The 19,036-nt window shown below is 36.9% G+C and overlaps 1 protein-coding gene across 1 annotated transcript in view; it reads right to left on the bottom strand.

Moving 5' to 3' along the window:
• Positions 1-4,872: 4,872 nt before the first annotated feature.
• LOC113228953 (hepatocyte nuclear factor 6) overlaps positions 4,873-19,036 on the bottom strand; it is a 19,981-nt gene continuing 5,817 nt past the window's right edge. The window contains exons 2-3 of the mRNA XM_026462396.1: positions 5,447-5,630; positions 4,873-4,909 (exon numbers count right to left, since the gene is read on the bottom strand). Of these exons, the coding sequence (XP_026318181.1) occupies positions 4,873-4,909; positions 5,447-5,630 (221 nt within the window). The remainder of the gene's footprint in view (positions 4,910-5,446; positions 5,631-19,036) is intronic.

The raw sequence follows: 19,036 nt of genomic DNA, 5'->3' as shown, positions 1-19,036 counted from the left end.
TTCACAAAAAATAATTGAATATCAATTCAATAAAAATTTAATTAATAAAAAAAACATTTAACTTAATTTGTACATAAGTACAACATAATTTAATTTCAGTTTGCAAAATAAGATATTTCTATTGACCGAATGAAATTATAAGGTTTTTTATAACAGTATCAAGTGACGGGACGAACAAGTCGTGCACCTGATGGTAAGCGACACGCCTGTCCATTTGCAGGCCACACAGAGCTTTAGCACAGATTAGAGGGCACTGCCACTACGCCGCCGGTCACCCTGAAACATAAGTTGACAAGTCCCATGTGCCTGTAATTTCACCAGCACCCTTATCCTTCAAAACCGAAACACAGTAACGCTGACATTACTACATGGCGGCAGAAATAGGTAAGATGGCAGTACTACCTGGACGAACACTTTCATAACGAGCTCTATTGCTGCTAAACCTTCATTGACTTACAAATAAATGGACGACGGGTCTAATACAAAAACCACGAAAAAAATGTCCCAAGCCAACCTATTTAAACGTAGTGACATGTCAAGCAATATGAAAAAGCTAAAACGTTGAATTTAAATTGTAATGTCATCGCAGTACTGTCTAATTTTGCTTGCTTCGCTGTCAGTCGAACAAACGAAGACTAAAGCGTGAATGGCGCTCTGTATACGATTTTAACGCCCTATAAGTTCGGACACTTTTTAGCGCGGACCCGACGTCCATATAATTGTAAGTCAATGTAAACCTTACTTCTACTAATCGGCAAGATTTGAGACCCGGTTCGAAATCGTGGCTTACATGCACCTAATTCGTCGCTGATTTTGCGACAAACATTATTACAATGTTTGTTGCTTGAGATTGAAATGGATTCTCAGTAATTATTGCTACCAAATCGTTATTTTCAAGTGAAAAATGTTGTATTCTATTCTATTTCCTTAATGGCGGCCACAAGGCTTGGACCAGTGTCAGTTTCGATGTGAAAAAAACTTAGCAGACAACCATTTGACACAGGTAATTATTTGAATTGACATGTGACAAGTTAACATTGCCATGTGAAAGTCGTTAAATTTTTCTAATATATGATGCCATGAGATTCTGGTATACGTATATAAAACGCTGTACTGGAAGTAATTGTTTTGTTTCAACACGATAGAGTTCTTGTAGTACTTTCGTCGAGGATGGCAACAGAGATTGATGACCGAGTTTTCAATAGATAACATCACAAAAAACTACAAAACCCTGTTCAGTTTCAGTATCATAATTATTAACCCTTTATGCGTACCACCCCTAGTCACGAGTCTAGTATAAGCAAAGACCCATCGCTCGCCAACCTGGCCCAATGTGGGTTGGCGACATCACACGTTATCCAATGGTTACGACTAGGGCATGCAAACCAATTACTCGGTTAACCGAAAAAACCAAGTAACCGTCAGTTTTTCGGTTTTATTTTAAAAATATTAAAACGTAAATTCGTAACTCAATATATCATCATAACGTAATTAATAATGATAAATAAATGCTAACTAAATGCTAGGAACTCGGGTACCGGACTACAGTGCAGCAACAGCGTTCGCAATATGGGTGCAGGTAACTTTGGATAACGAGAGACGAGTGAAGTGCTCGTGCTCAGTAATAGAAAGAACAACTTTTAAATAATCATTTTGGTTAAAAAAATGTGCTTATGTCTTGAATTATGCATATTTATTTTAAAATAAAAGTGTTGTTGATTTATTTTTTATAATAATTCCAAAAGTTGTTTGATCTCATTGCAGCTGTGTATTCCATAAATAATAAAAATAATGTAAAAAAACACCACCGATTTCCTGTCTTTTTGACTTTCCTGACACTTTTAAAGAATTATTTGGGTGACAATAGAAAAATATCCGAAAAAACCGAATTATACCGAAATTAAAATCGAAAAATCGGTTCTGAAAATCACGGTTTTTGCATGCTGCCCTAGTTACCCTAGTTGCCCTAGTTACGACCGTTCATCACGAAAATTCACAAATATACATATGTTGCCTTCACAGGGAACCGAACCGTAGATCACTCAACTGGGCCCTATTCAGTGTGTCCGTTTTCAATAAGTCGACTGCCTTACAATCCAGAATGTTTAATAAAATTACGTAAAAATCGATTTCCGCAATTGGACTTGGATTTCACGCTGTCTTTTATTCCGGTACCATTAAAAAAGATATTCTATTCTATTCTAAGCGATGTCGCTAGATGGCATTGACAGTTTCAAAGCTATTTCTAAAACGCGATATTAAGATTTTCCCGACGACGAATTTCGAGTTCAATATGTATACGGCCAACGTTGCCACTTTGGCCTTTTTTTGGCCGAAGTCTACTGATTTCTGCCCAAATCAGTAGTCTGAATCTGAATCTTCGAGGTACATTGCATTATTATATAATAATATATAATAACATAGAAGATACAGACAGTGATTGACCAATATAGCATGTACTGAACGTATGTTTGTGTGTTTTACTTTTACTAATTTGACTTATTAATACTGTGGACTTGTTTTTTTTTTACACACTATATGCTGGAAAAAATTTACTCTTATTAATTCCTATTAATATTAAAGGTGCACTTTTATTTTTATTATATATGGAAGATAAAATAAAAAGATATCAATCCACAATTTTTAAAAAGGATTATACTCACGTGTTTGAAAATATGTTTTGGCGCATGTTAGTAATGTGGATTAATTAATGTAGTTCAGAGGCTTAGTGTGAAATGGAGACTCATAATCAAATGCTAGTTAAGTGTAATTGGACTATCCCCGACGATAAGGTTATATAGCAATTGTATTGAACACTTATAAGTGTTTGAAGGTAAGTTCAGCATGTACTGTATTTTTTTCTCAATCTACTATTGTTTGGGTGCAATATCTTACGATTTTTTTCAGATTTAACCTGGCAACACTGTTTAAGAATTGTGTACATTGGATGTTTAATAGCGTACGGGTTGTATACGAGCATCTACTGGATCTTCCGTTTCGACTTTTTAACCGACTTCAAAAACGGAGGAGGTTCTCAATTCGACTGTATGTTCTTTTTTTTTGTATGTATGTTACGCGATAACTCCGGTCTTTGTGAACCGATTTTCATGATTCTTTTTTTGTTGGAAAGGGGGTACTTCCACAGTGGTTCCATTTCATTTTGAACAAAATCATCCACCTCGAGGGGTGGCTGTTCACGCATGAAGATTCACTTTTATAAATAGCGCCTAACTTCAATTTAGGAGCAATTACTTTATTGGTTGATTTTGCTATTTCTTCCATTCAAGGCGTTTTTCTCTCAATATACTTTGAGTAGTGTCGTAGTGAGAAACTATTTTTATTATCTCCAGTATCAAGTCCTGTATAGTGGCGAACTATATATTTTAATAAAACTTAGCAAATAGACGTAATTCCACGTATTTTTGAGGTCGGTTTCTTTAGTACTCTGTACTGAGACTATTTGTACAACAGTCAATAAGCTTTTGTTTATCTTTTATTAAGTTCATTTTGAGCCCTTGCTTAAACTTCTGAATCCCGAAACACTAATTTACTTAATAAGAGATATAATAAACTTACTGCCTCTCTGAGGAATCTGGGCCGCTGAAACAACAAACAAACATAATATAATTAGTTAAATTACCAAATCGAATGAAAAGTTTTATTAGCTAATCCTAATTTTATAACTATTTGAAATCTAAAGACAACGATCATGCCTCTAAACACCGAGACAACTACAAAATTATTCCAGACTTTTGTAATAAAAAATATTCAATTGCATTGCAACTAGATAGAAGTTATTAAAGATTTTCTTTTTAACTCGTCAGAAGCAAAACGCATTCTTTATGAATTGTCTTTGAGATTGATCGAGATGAAAATAAACACTCGACTCACAAAGGGCCTGTTGAAAGCCCAGATTACACATAAAAAATTAATGTGAAATCAAACAAATAAACTTGTAGTACAATATCATAAAACACAAAATTGGCGCCCAACAAGGGACTTTTAAAATATATCTGTCATCTCATTTATCTATTCTAAATTGGACACATTGATATGGACTTACATGAGAAATCTATTTTTCGTTCATCGAAGAATCAATACAGAACAATGGCTTTTATTGCATTAGGGGTAAGGTTTAAATCTCCAACAATCTACGTTTCTTTACACTGATATATCGATACTTCGTCTGATTATGAATTCTTCTACACTAAAGGCCAACTTTATGAACAAACCACGCAGTTTTTATCATCATAAAATCAAGTAAGTCCATCCCAAAACGTCAGTTAAAATTTAAACATCAAACGTATTATCAAAAACGCATACCTGGCGACAATGTAAACAACATTAACAAAGGGTGGAATCCAGGCACCTAAAAATCATATAACTATAGCAGCCCGGGCGAGGAAACCAAAAAAGGAGAGGGGAGGGCAGCGGTAGCAGTCTAACATACATCTTGGCTTCTTGAAGCTAATAAATACTTAATACACTTACCTACATCTAAGGAATATATTTAAAAAGTATCTAACAGTTATTTTCTTTGTGTAGGCAGTATCTTTGCCAATGAATTTGTTAAAATTATAACCGACTCCAATGAAAAGGGGTTGTCACTTAGTATTCATGTTCTATGTACAATTTTACAGCTCCGACAGATGTATTCGATTCTTTTTTTGGGAGAACTAATAGTGAAATTTGAAGCTCCGATTAGTATATAATAAAGTCGGTTTTTCTGCCTCGGAGCCGACTTTAAAGGAAGAAAAACAAAGGAAGGATACTGCCTATCCAAAAAAACAAACATCTAGAAGAGCAAATGTCTATACATTTTACACATTTATTTAAAATAAATATAGAAAAAAAAATTTAAAAAAAAACCATTCATTCTTTTGTATCTAAAGGCTTGTCACAAAGCAATCTGTTGGAATAAAACACTTACATAATACTATGGATATATTTATATATGTATATATACTATATGTTTTTACCTTTGCGACAAGCTATTGACGAATATAATATACCTATATGAAACCAAGTCCACTGCTACGCAGCCATGGATACGGGAGAGGATAGATTTTGGAAAAAAACAAAAATAAAGCCTAAAAATTGCCACACAAAATGGCAACTCCTCGGCCTCGGTAAAACAATGGTATAAATATTTTTTTTAACTATATACAAAAAAAAAATTGTGTTAATAAACGATTGTGATATTAAACTTTCAGCCTGTGTTTAAAAAAAATGGAAAAAAAATGTGTATTAAAAAGGATGTCTTAATTCAAAACTGAATTTTTGAGAAATAGTTAAAATTGCAAAACTTAACAGCTTTAAGTTAGAAAAATAACAGTTTTTGGAACAATTTTTTAATCAGCGCATTATTTGCACTATTTACTTGGTTAAAAGGAGGTGGGAATCAGGTAGGAAGACAGGAACGAAATCAACATTGGGGGGGACTCACAAGCTAGACACATCTCCGGCCGGTTCGTACGCCGGGGGGTCCCAAGGGGGCGGGGGCCCCGGGTAGGCCGGGGGACCAGCGGGGCCGTGGCCCCCTGGAGAGGGCTGGTAGTCTCTGGGCTGGAAAGCCTGTGGTGGCATGTTGTTTACATTGTCGCCTTTACTTTGGTGCTGGTTTGGCGCATCTGAAAGCATTATTCTTTTATAAATTTGTTACTTTTCATCCAAATTTTTAACAACTTCAAAGAAAGAGATAGACTTAAGAGTCAAGTCGTCTCAGACCACCTCACCCAACCTTCCTGTTACAGGAGCACTTAATTCATACATCAAAGATGACTGGACTACTTAAGAATATCATAAGGGTTATTTGGTACATAACAACTGCGGCTTAGGTGAGAACAATAACAAAAAAAATGAGAAAATAGCCTCTGGTTGTAATGGTTCATTTATGAGGACAATGGCAGACAATCATACCAATTATCTGACCACAAATTAGGTAATTTCGTGTACTATATGAACCAGAGTAACGAAATTAACTCCGCAGGCAATAACAAGAACAAACACACCGGGAATCGAACCGTTCACATCAAGCACCCATAGGACTATCACTATTGTCAATTGAGGACCCTAAAACCATAGAAGAAAAAACAATTGAAGTGCTTACGCCTAGATTGATACCAGAACCGCTGTCACTAAAACTCACATATTCATAATGTGAAAGTCGTGTAATTTCAAATTTAAAAAGAAATAACAAATTAAGGACTTTTAACATAATTTAAAATTTACCCTCTTGGCATATCATTGAAAGCAATACCTATTATGGTAAGTTACGATGTTTTATTATATGTGCTGCCATCTAGCGGTTAATAGCTGAACGAAGACGAATTCGAGACGTGTACTTAGTTCTCCAAAAAAGAAGCAACTATATTGCAGAGGTATAAGTTTTACTTTCATTTCTTGTAACAGAGAAATGATTACGACCAGAGCACCCGAGACGGCCAACTTTTACTCGGTAGAAGTCCGGGAAGAAAAACCTCTCAGATGCCGCGGCGGAGAGGTATCCTAGGAGGATATCCGCACGAAAAAAAACTTTTCAGATATGTAAACTTACATACGTTAAAATTTTTAATTAAACCTTATTCCTCTAAAATTAAGATCTCAATAAAATACTATGTTTTGTGTTTGAATGATTACAAATTTCCACTCAAGCCTCTGTACGTCTGGCGAATCCTGGGCAACAATCGGCTAGTACGTTACGCCACCATGATGATAAGCATTACAATTTATGCCATCGATAAAATAAGATAAAAAAGTATCCACATTTGCTTTTGGTATTTTTGATCACGCCCTTTTCAAAAGGATCAAGAACGTGTATTTTTTTTTATAGTAACTAATTAACGGGATGAACAAGTCGCGCGCCTAAGCGACACGCCAGTCTATTCCCACTAGTTCCATGCACGGAACTTTTGGATTTCAATTGTCCCATATGGAACTGAGTACATGGAACTATAGGGAATAAATCAATTTACTCCCACTACGTAAGGCTATATTGACGTACTTTTAGAAGTTTTAGAGCATGAGAAGTGAAAAGAATAGACTATTTTTTTTTATGGAACAAGTAACGGGGACAAGTCGTGCGTCTGGTGGTAAGCGTCACGCCTGTCTATAACAGTTGCAATACCACTCAAGGGCTTCAAATCACAAAAATCTGGGGGCATTGCCAGTGCGCCCGTCACCCTGAGATATAAGTTGACAAGTCCCATGTGCCTGTAATTTCACCAGCACCCTTACCCTTCTAAACAGGAACACAGTACTGCTCACACTACTGCTGGCCGGCTTGCCACGTCACAATCTCGTAACATTTACCACGTCAATAGTACAAAATTTCTTATCTTAACTAAATTTAAATATTTGCACATATACACAAAATTAAAATATAAATTTAATAATAATAATAAAGAAACTGCATAAGTAATAAATTATGAATAGAATATAGGTTTTTTTAATGTCAAAATATTCGTCAACTTTATAGAATGGATTTTCAATTATTTATTTTTTTAATCTTTCTTTTGAATTCTTACGTGGGTAGTTCATTGTATAGTTTTATCTTAAACAATAACCTTGCTTTGCAGTTCTATTCAATCTTGGTCCTTGTACAACATGGCAATGGTATATTATAACATAAGTAACATAGTTAGCTCTTTCATAGCCTAACAAATTTGAATGAAATTTGGAATGTTTCTAGTAAACGTAAGTCAAAAGGGAAACGTATTTACATTGACTTACAAATAAATGGACGACGGGTCTAATACAAAAACCATGAAAAAAATGTCCCAAGTCAACCTATTTAAACGTAGTGACATGTCAAGGAATATAAAAAAGCTAAAACGTTGAATTTAAATTGTAATGTCATCGCAGTACTGTCTAATTTTGCTTGCTTCGCTGTCAGTCGAACAAACGGAGACTAGAGCGTGAATGACGCTCTGTATTTTGTGTATTTTATTATTATATTTATTTCTAATTTCCTTTTGATTAATAAATCAAATTTTATTAAAAAACTCATATTGTTAAAATAAAATATGTTCGGAATCGGAATGTTCTTCAGTAAACTATAAATAAGTATTATTTTTTCGGATCTAAAAATCCAGAAACTCGATAACTTGATCCGTAGCTCCGTTGGTAAGAGCAATGCGGTGTAGTATGGTCGTGCGCTCAAGTCCAATCCGGGGGTCTACTCTCGATCTCCGTCCGACATCCGTCCGAAACAATTACTGCCAAATAAGCAATACTTGACCAAATGAAAAGACGCGTGATGCGAATGAAGCTTCATACTAGATACTTGTCTTTTAATTTTGTCGCATATTACTTATTTGACAGTAATTGTTTCGGACGGATATCGGACGGAGATCCAGAGTCCCAGGTCGAAACATTTTTAGTATGTGTTGGAACTTTGTATTAATAATGATAACAAAAACTAGTGAAGTTAATTCACAAAAAATCCCAATATTACATTTCACCAAAAAGCGACATCTACGTCAGTAGTCAGTGATATGGTGAAGAAGGTTCTAAAATCTCTCACTAGATGTTACTAGCAGTTTAGAATGCCAAAAAATCCTGTAAACCGTTTACAAAAACACAGGAGGATTACGACATCTCAATAACTTGACCCGTAGCTTAGTTGGTAAGAACAATACTACGGTGCAGTATGGTCGTGGGTTCAAGTCCCATCGGGTCGAAAAAGTTTCTCTATGTGTTCGACCTTTGGACTTATTAATAATCATAATAAAAACTAGTGGAGTTAATTCACAAAAAATCTCAATAGTTATATTATTATTATTTTCCTAACTGGGAATATTAACTGTAGCAAGTTCGTATATAGGAAATGAAACTATTTTTCCGAATATAAATCGCGTATATTTATTTTTTCAAACAAACCAACGTCCCATAGTCACGGATGACTGAAAAAATCGATTTAAATCCGAAAAAATAATTTCATTTTCTATGTGTAACAACGTATATTTTAGAGTTATGTAATAATAATAATTTATTTTGTCCACAAACGTAACAGTTAGATAATATACACAGTCCAATTTATCACAGTATGTTTGCAAGAGCATGGTTCCTAAACTAAGCCGAAGTCTGTAATATAGCTAACCAGGTCCCTCGCCTCGGACAACAATTCGTATATAAATATTGACCAAGAAATATAAATTAATGATATTTTATTTATTATTATATTAGTGCTTAAAAATGTAAATGAGTTTACGAATTTTATTAGATAAAGTTTGGATATGTGGATAGGAGAGATTACAGTCAATAGTGATCAGAGTCAGATACCAGCGGGGGGAAAGCATTTGTGGGCGTATAAATCATGATCTAAACAAGAGAAAAGGGCTGTGTCACGAATAGAGTAAGCTATATATTTGTAAATTTGCGAAACGAAGACCAGATCTCTTCAGAAGAACATTAGCAATAAATCTGAAAAGTACAAGGAAGTGACGGACGGGTGCTAGACTATTGTGCTCAGACTGCACTATTACAAAGAAATTGCTATGACATTATATGGGTATCTGATCTGCCACTCAGAGGTCCCATTTATATCTCTAGTGAGTTTGTTTGTAATTTGTGGTTGTCTATGCGTGTGCCCATGGCATGTCACCTAGGGTTTCCTTAGTATGATGGCTATAAGTGTATGCGTTATTATTATTATTAATTATTAAAATATTCAATAAAAAGCCGAATAATTTGAAAGCACAGTGTAGGGTAACTATGCTTTTGGCAGGAATGTGTTCTATATTTTATTACCCTAACGTAAGTTGAGTCTGCATTGGGAGTTACTGAAAGCCACTAATTTCACTGGTGTATATATTTATTACTTTTATTCCCAAAACGATAGACAGTCACACCGGCGGCTCGCAGTAACTGCCGCACGATGACATTCATGCATCTCGCTCACACTCAAAACTGCTGGCACATACATCACTCGCACACTTACAGAGCCCCTACAACAGCAGACAAATCAAATTGTTCTTGGAAAATGTTTGTACAACGTCAAAGCTCCTAGTGAAAGAGCTCGTCTAGGGAAGTACTGCCTTACCCACTTCTGCCGCCAAGCAATAATGTGAGCATTACTGCGTTCCGGTTTTGAAGGATAAGGGTGCCGGTGAAATTACAGGCACATGAGACTTGTCGACGTCTCAGGGTGACAAGCGCAATGGCAGTATCCCTCAGGTCTTTTCGATTTAAAGCTCTTAGTGGCACTGCAATTGTTATAGACAGGCGTGTCGCTTAGCAGCTGGTTCACGACTTGTTCGTCCCGTCACTTGGTAACATAAAAAAATAAAAGAACTGTAGCACTGTGTAGCACCTATTAAGATCTTAATATTTTTGTGTAATGTAATTGTTATGCTGTGCTGTAATATGCTGCACTGACGCCTTCGAGATGTGCCTGGAGGAAAATATTGGAAGTCTGTTGGACTAATTTTCGTAGGATACTTGGCTTCTGTGGTCACGTTGCCAGGAAATAAGGGCACAACCTCGAACAGCTAATGTTTACCGGACGGAACGACGGCAAACGTCCGAGGGATCGCTGTCCCACAAGATGCTCCGACCAAGTTTGTACGGCTCTCAGCATGGGTCTTCATGATGCGCAACCACTATGCCAAACACCGCCACAGATGCACAGCATCGTCGTGCGGAGACTGTTACCGAGGGTGATGGATGATGATGGATGAATGAAGCATACGACGGGAAGAGGATTCAAATAAAAATAATTTCATTTCCTTTCAATAACTTTGCATTAATATTAGACATAACTGGTTAACGACTTTACCATCTCAGGTAGCCGTAACTTTGAGACCTGTAAGCGCCCAGTTACACGAGGAGAAAGTTTACGCGCGGTCGCCGCGCGGTGACCGCCTAGTTACGACGCCCTCATGTACATTAATAGCGAATCTGATTTCTATTCACTACGCACGGCCGCCGCGTCGACTTAAGGATGATTCACGCTACACCGTGAGCGACCGGGCCGGGCCTCGGCCGGGACACGTCCACCGTGCGCCGGTCGGCCCAGTCATTCATGTTACACCGGGCTGTTTGAGTGTATTATTTGCACGAAATCTGTGTTATGTGGTTTTTGTCAGCCAGTGATTTCATCTGTCGATAGACTTGACGCTTATGTAAATCCTATGCAATTTTCACAATTTGAATTGGCAGCTATTGCAATTGCCATCGAATAATATTATTCAATAATATTTTTGTATTTGTTATCTAAATACTTAGGATGGCTCATGTCGTAAATCACAGGGTACTTGCACACACATTCTAATAATTTTCATCGTCCATTTTGGTGTTGAGCTGCTCACCTCACTAAGATTTGACGTTGACTGCTCTGCGGGCGCCCGGGCGCATATGTTCATGTTACAACGTGTTGGGGCCGGACCGTGCCAGAGCCGGGAAACAATACCCACCGACATTTCAACGCCGTGTCTCGGCGGCGCACGGCCGTGGCACGGCCGAGCCACGGTCAGGCATGAATCACTTCATACAAAAAGTATACCATAATGTTTGACCGTGCCCCAGCCGGGGCACGGCCCGGTCGCGACACGGTGTAGCGTGAATCATTCTTTAATTCAAGCCAGACTCGCGCGCGTGCCCGGGACGGTTAAAACGTAAAAACTAAACGAATAGAGCGTATTTTGAAATGACAGTTGGCCACACGGGGTGAGCGCGATCATATTCGCGTCAGATAAATGCGCTCTAAAGGGTGCGTAGTACGCGATTTTAATCCGAAAACAATAGCTTCATTTTCAATGTGGCTATATTTCCCTACAAGTTCTTACTTACTTATATTTAATATGGAAAAAACGTAAATTCTTGCTGTCTTTAAATCACGCAATACAAAATGAAATAACAGGGGAGTACCAAATTGGAAATGTTAGGCCCGTACAGCCCATATACCTAATACCAAATGGACAAATTTTGAGCGAAGTTCTTTTCTCAAAAATTCGCCATTTATAACTGTCACTCGAGATTGCGGACAAGCGCTGACCTGTTTCTATTATATAACAGAATAATGGACAAACGTTTTTAGAGCTGAATTTGCTCTCAAAATTAGAAGTAGGTAGTATTTTTTATGTTTTGCAAAAAGTCAAAGTTAAAGTCAAACAATATTTTTTTCCATAGGTAAAGTTTTTAACGTCATTTTTTAAGCTGCTGCTCGTTCACTACACTGACCTCCCTGAGAAGAACGAGCAAGAAACTCTAGGGATTGCTCTTTTCAAACAAACGTAAATGCTATGGAATGCACTTTGAATCAGAATTGTGTGGAATCTAGACTCTTGTTGTCTTTCCATACTTCTTTATCTAACACGTAGTCTACAATTTTGTAATATGACTTTTCAATTAAAATACTTTTAATGTAAGTTTTAAACTTAGGAAATGATAATCTTAATTATGTTGTCCGGAATCTTATCGTAAAAACGTATATTTAATCGTTTACCTTATTTAAACGAAATCGTGGTACCATGGGTTTGGACTTAGTTCTAAGGTTAATATTATGAATATCTTCTTTCTTAATGAACAAACTAATTCAAAATATTTGAGTAAATGTACTGTGATGCCACAGTCATGACACCAGTCTCCTTAAACTTTTCTTTGAGAGAGATCCGAGAACCTAAACGGTACACAGAACAAATCGCTCGTTTTTGCAGCACAGATATGGTTTATATATCTGCCGCTTTACCCCACATGAGAAAAGATGAAAAGATTCTATAGTACTCAGATCCGGATACGGTCAATGACAATAAATAAATATATAAATAAATTACGCACGCACTCCCCCGGGAAACTAGGAAAATCATGTGTCACGGGTGCCGTGGACACACACATAGACAATCACAAATTACACCCAGTAAGTTTAGTAGCAGTAGAACAGTTTCGATGAGGAAATACTGCCACCTTACCTATTTCTGCCGCCAAGCAGTAATGAGAGCATTACTGTGTTCCGGTTGGAAGGGTAAGGGTGCTGGTGAAATTAAACTTTTATCTCAGGGTGACGGGCGCTGTGGCAGTGACTCTAAGATCTTTGCGATTTAAATCTTTCAGTGATACTGCAACTGTTCCGGATACCATAAGGCGCACGATTTGTTCGCCCTATCACTCGGTTTTATAAAAAAAAACTTGAAACTCACAAGATAAGTAAATGTAGGCCATACAAATATTTCCCCCGGCCCGGGAATTGAACCCCGGGACCTCTATCTTCTATATCTACATACAGTTGGATAAATTTATGCCGAAAAATTGAAAAAAATGAAAAAAGTTTACTTCTATTTTTTTAGGTTGTTTTTACACAAGGTTCGGACTTCCTAGTAGGTGTCATCTACCTGTGACAGGAAGTCCCGCTCCTCCGTTATCTTTTAGTTGTATGAAACAAACTATTAATTTCTAAGTTACAAAACTAATTGCACTAATTATACAAGTCAACAAAAATGATGCGATATGCTAAACTTAACGAATCTACAAAAAAAGTTGTAAATGATAAATGTAAACGAAACTTTTAAAAATTATTTAGATAAAATCGGAATTGTCATGATGTAAAAGCAAAATACAGATTTAATATGTGCTTTATAGAAGTTAGGAATTTGTTTTATTATACCAACTGACGGGACGAACATGTCGTAAGCTACACGCCTGTCCATAACAGTTGCAGTGCCACTCAGAGCTTCAAATCGGACAGATCTGAGGGGCACGCAGATAAGACGCAAGTGCCTGTAATTTCACCAGCACCCTTACTGCTTGGCGACAGAAATAGGTAAGATGACAATACTTCCCTGGGCGAAATCTTTCACAAGGACCTGCGCTGTTACTAAACTATGAAAATATATTAATTTCGCATTTAATAGATCTTCTAAGAACTTCATCATCTAAAAGCCTATTTAATAAACATACAAGAATCCAAGTCTTTGAAATTAAAAAATTCCCTGTTTAAAAAAGGAAAATAAACCGCGCGGCGACGGTGTGAGAGGCGCGCGGGGGGCGCGGCGCGATCGATACGAGGGTGTGACGTCACCCGGCCATGTGCCGAGCAAGGGTGGTTTCGTGGTTTGGATGAATACGATTTTGTATACAAAATTATTCTCTATACCACTGCCGCATTGGTGAAAAGGTACGCTCCACGACCAACCCAAAAAGGGAATGCATATTCCTCAATCTGCCGTCCGTGACAAAATCATTTTTTGAGATATCACAAAAAACCAAGACCCAATTTTAGAATATTGAAATTGTAAGTAGCTCTACTAGCTCCTTGTGAAACATTTCGTCCAGGGAAGTACTGCCACCTTACCTATTTCTGACGCCAAGCTAAGGGTGCTGGTGAAATTACTTGTCAACTTATATTTGCGATTTATAGCAGTGAGCAACTGTTTAGCTTACCATCAGGCGCACGACGGCCTCCGAGGGTCGAGTGTCTCTGAGGTCTATATTGTCTGGGGTCTGTGTGTTTACCGTGTGGGTACCGTCGTTGTTTCCAATAACACAAGTGCTTTAGCTACTTACTTTACTCTGTAAGGTAGTTTAATGGTTTAATGCTAACAATTTATTGCTTAATGCCAAGAAGACAAAATGTGTTAAATTTGAATTACCTAACGTAAAATCGACTAGTCCAAGCATAGAAATAAACGGAGAAAAGTTAGACCTTGTTAATAAAGCAGTCTTCTTGGGAGTGACCTTAGATAGTAAACTTCCATGGTTTCCACATATATCTTCCCTGGCCAGCAGATTAGGCTCCGCTGCATACGCTGTCCGCAGAATACGTGAGCTTACCGATGTTAGTACTGCTAGACTAGTTTAATTTAGTTACTTCCATAGTATAATTCCTACGGGATTCTCAAACCATATTTGTATTGCAAAAACGAGCGATTCGTTCTGTGTACCGTCTAGGCTCTCGGGTTTCTCTCAGAGAAAAGTTTAAGGAGACTGGTATCATGACTGTAGCATCACAGTATATTTACTCAAATATTTTATATGCCCGTAAAAATATACATAATTTCAATAAGAAAGAAGATATCCATAATATTAACCTTAGAGCTAAGCCCAAACTCATGGTACCACGATTTCGTTAAACCAAGGTAAACAACTCTTTTATGGGGAACTGTATACATTTTTACAATAAGATTCCGGGGCATATATTAAGTTTATCATTTCCTAAGTTTAAAAACTACATTAAAAATATTTTGATCGAAAAATCATATTACAAAATTGAAGACTGCGTGTTAGATACAGATGTATGGAAAGACGACATGGCTCCAGAATCTACACAAATTTGATTCAAAGTGTATTCCATAGCATTTACGTCGGTTCGAATCCGGCCGGATCGGAGGAATTTTTTTTGAGTGTTAGATCTTTGTGTTAATAATTATAGCATTGGATTTTTCAATCAAGTCCGCGTATATGTCGTGGTAAATTACATTCTCGTATATAATCTATTGTTATCAGTCCGTAGACAACATAAATTAATGCTTACTGTGCAAAAATGAATGTCATAGCCATAGATATAACAAAATAATAACATGAAATTCCTCTCCCGTTAAATTAGGTTTAATACAGATATGCGCCTTATACCAATGCTTGAAACGCGGATTGCACTATCCCCGACGAAATAACACCTTAGCTGTCTAGTAAGACAGTCCATTATTAAAAAAAATGGACCTCATACCCAATCACACTAAATGCCTTGAGCTTGTTAGACTAGTCTGTAAACATTGAGGTAAACGCTGTCTCATTATTAAAAAAACAATAATTTAACACGTATAATTAAAGATAGTTTTGAGAGACAGCACGGTTCTCGATTCACGATTGCGTTACGGAATTATTTTGTGGAAAAGAGGACCCTAGTGCCATTGACTAACGCTCTAGTGCACAAAAAATTTGCCTAAATAATGTGTGACTTAGATAGATAGATAACCTAGTTTTATTGAAACGCTGTTAAAACCTACCCATTGAATGAAGTTTGACAAACCCCAGGTCCTAGCAAAAGAAGTCCGTTATCTACCCCGAATGCTGCGAGAGGCCATTCAAATTAAAAAACATCCTAATTTCAACAGGGAAGATGGTTTCTCCGTACCACCAGTTTGGGATCCAGTATTTCCTCTGATAAAAAATCCCAAACAGACATAAGACTGCAGTACTAATTAATATGTTTTAATTTATTCTAATTTCCATTAATAATTAACAATAAATTTAACTTAATAAGAATTCATTCCATAAAATAATTTGTAAAACCTAAAATTAAAAATAAGGTATTTAATTAATAACTTTTGTAACTATAGTGAAAAAATAGAGTGGTTTGCATTAATATTAGACATAACTGGTTGGTGACTGTACCACCTCAGTCAACCGTGACCATGGGACCTGTAAAGGGCCCGAAACATTTGGTTTGTTTGAAAAAACAAATATACGCGATTTAAATACGTAATAATCTCAGTACAGAGTACTAAAAAAACCGAGCTCAAAAGTACGTGGAATTACATCTATTTGCCAAGTTTTTTTTGAAATCGGTTACCGGAAAGTAAGCAAACCTGGATTAATCTCCTAGTTCACCACTATACGGAACTTGACACTGGAGATAATAAAAATCGGTTCTCACTACTCAAAGTGTATTGAGAGAAAAACGCCTTGAATTAGAGAATAGCAAACTTAACTATTAAAATAATTGCTCCTTATAATAAAATTTAGGCGCTAGTTATAAAAATGAATCTTCATGTGTGAAAAGCTACTCTTAGAGGTGGATGATTTTCTTCAAAATTAAATGCGACTATGGAGGTACCCGCTTTCCAACAAAAAAAGAATCATGAAAATCGGTGCACAAATACCGGAGTTATCGCGTAACATACACACAAAAAAAACCATACGGTCGAATAGAAAACCTCCTTTTTTTGAAGTCGGTTAAAAATAGTTTAATTTCCTATGTGTAACAATCGCGAAAACCTAAGAACTCGATATTTATTGAAACCGTTTAGCGGAAAGGTGAAATCCTATAAACCAGTGGATAGTTTTCTTCAAATTTGAATGGGACCTCTAATGAAGTATCCCCTTTCTAACGCAAGAAGGATCAACGAAATCGATTCGCAAATGTAAAAAAAAAATACAGTCGAATTGAGAACCTCATCTTTCTTGAAGTTGGTTAAAAATGATTTCTTATTTTCTTTAATAAACATTTCACATTCGTATCGAACCTTTTTATAAACTAGTGATATCCTTTACAGGAAATGTCAGTATGGATTCTTAATAACTAATAAATGTAAAGTATAATTATAAGGTGAATGTAAAATTCATTAATAAATGTAATAATGTAATTGTTTATTTAGTACTCTGAATGTACTCTGTTACTGAGTAAAGGGACTTTTCCAATAAAAGGTTTTTTCACAATATTCACCATTTAGTTCGGCAGGTATCACTCAGGAGGTCATAACCGTTGCCACGGAAGCCTCTCTTTTTCGCATAACAGCCGCAAAGCTATTACATGCGAGTGAGCAAACATTTGCTATCCTCTCAGAAGCGTGGCAGCTGCAACAGCAGCCTGCAATCAGGACTTTATGCCGACTATTCAACTCCTCAGTTTATACTTACAGTAGAATTATCGTCATTAAATTGACCTCTACGAATTGTTAGCTCATATAACACATAATCCAAGTTTTTTATCATTACGGGCTATAGAGGTATATTAGCAAAGGCTCTCACTTCCAGTCCTCTACAACTGACCCATAAATCTGTCTCAATTTTGTTTTACTGCTGATTTGCATTGTCTTCTTGTGATTATTTGTTTTGATATCACGCGTACATCTCCAAACACTCTATTATGTTTTTTTAATCGAGTAAGAAGTACGATCGATCAAAAAAGCCGTGGTAGGCTAATTGTTAGACCTATCGCCTCTCCAGCACAGGCTATGGGTTCGGAAATTACGGAACTTTTCGGTGAAGAAAAACGTGATAAATCGATTCGTCGAATAATATTCACAACCCGAGGAAAACATGTGAAGTTCCCAACCTGCATTTGGCCAGAGTGGCGATCTATGGCCTAACTACTTGAAGAGGTTGTAAACCGCTGATATGCCACGACCAGGATCACGGCAATAAAATAGAATATTCCGGTTCATATAATTTATTTTTTAAGTAAAATTGAAAGAAAAAAGGACGACTGTAACAAGAAAAGGGTATAAAACAGGTACAACGCTACAAAGCACTCCCTACTTAAGCACTAAAAACGTGAGACAGACTTACCCCGAAAGGGCCGACTTATACAATATGACTTGATTAGATTGGTGTTAAAATTGGGACAGGTTTTTACTGTTTTAGGTTGAGAACTGGTAAAGGGATTAAAAATAGACGAGCAGCACAGCTTGCTTCAGCGATTGAGCAGAGAGTGACGATAGAACGAAAACAAAGAGAGAATGACGGACAACGGAATCAAAGAACGATTCAAAATTTGAAAACAAGTGGCCAGTGACCAAAGAAAAGGCGATAAAAAGGCGGAATGACGACGGAAGGAGGTCGCATCGTCACACCCTCGTCTGAGAGGAGATCCGTGCCCAGCAGTGGGATGTGTAGATGGGTTTATGATGATGAAGAAGTACGACCTAACCTTTCTCTATATGAATATAACTTATTGTTAAAACCACTTAGACATGAGCCTGATTTTGAGATTAATATTAATAAACCGAAAAATAAATAGAGAGATGGTATAATACAAACACCAACAGCATTGCCCTCAACTCTAGAGAACACAAATATCGAACATACAAACATGCCCATCATACATTGAATCCCGAACAAACTGTCACATTTAAAGCCACATGGCAACAGCGCAATGTACTTTCAACCTGCGAATGTAGGTGAACGTAGTGCCGTCGACCGTGCTGACCTCGGTATCGATTGTGGCCAAATCGATGCACACTTCGATTCTCCGAGAATCGATGTACGCAGCTGGCGTTATCGCACGCAGTGGTTATCTATGACACGTTAAAGTTACGTGTTGTGTGGGTTTTTTGTTATGTTAAATAGTAAAACGTATCGAAGCTTTCGTTGAATGGTTAAA

The sequence above is a fragment of the Hyposmocoma kahamanoa genome, unplaced genomic scaffold (assembly GCF_003589595.1).
Source record: "Hyposmocoma kahamanoa isolate Upper Pololo Valley unplaced genomic scaffold, ASM358959v1 263, whole genome shotgun sequence".
Classification (NCBI taxonomy): Eukaryota; Metazoa; Arthropoda; class Insecta; order Lepidoptera; family Cosmopterigidae; genus Hyposmocoma; species Hyposmocoma kahamanoa.
This window is presented reverse-complemented; position numbering and strand designations above follow the sequence as displayed.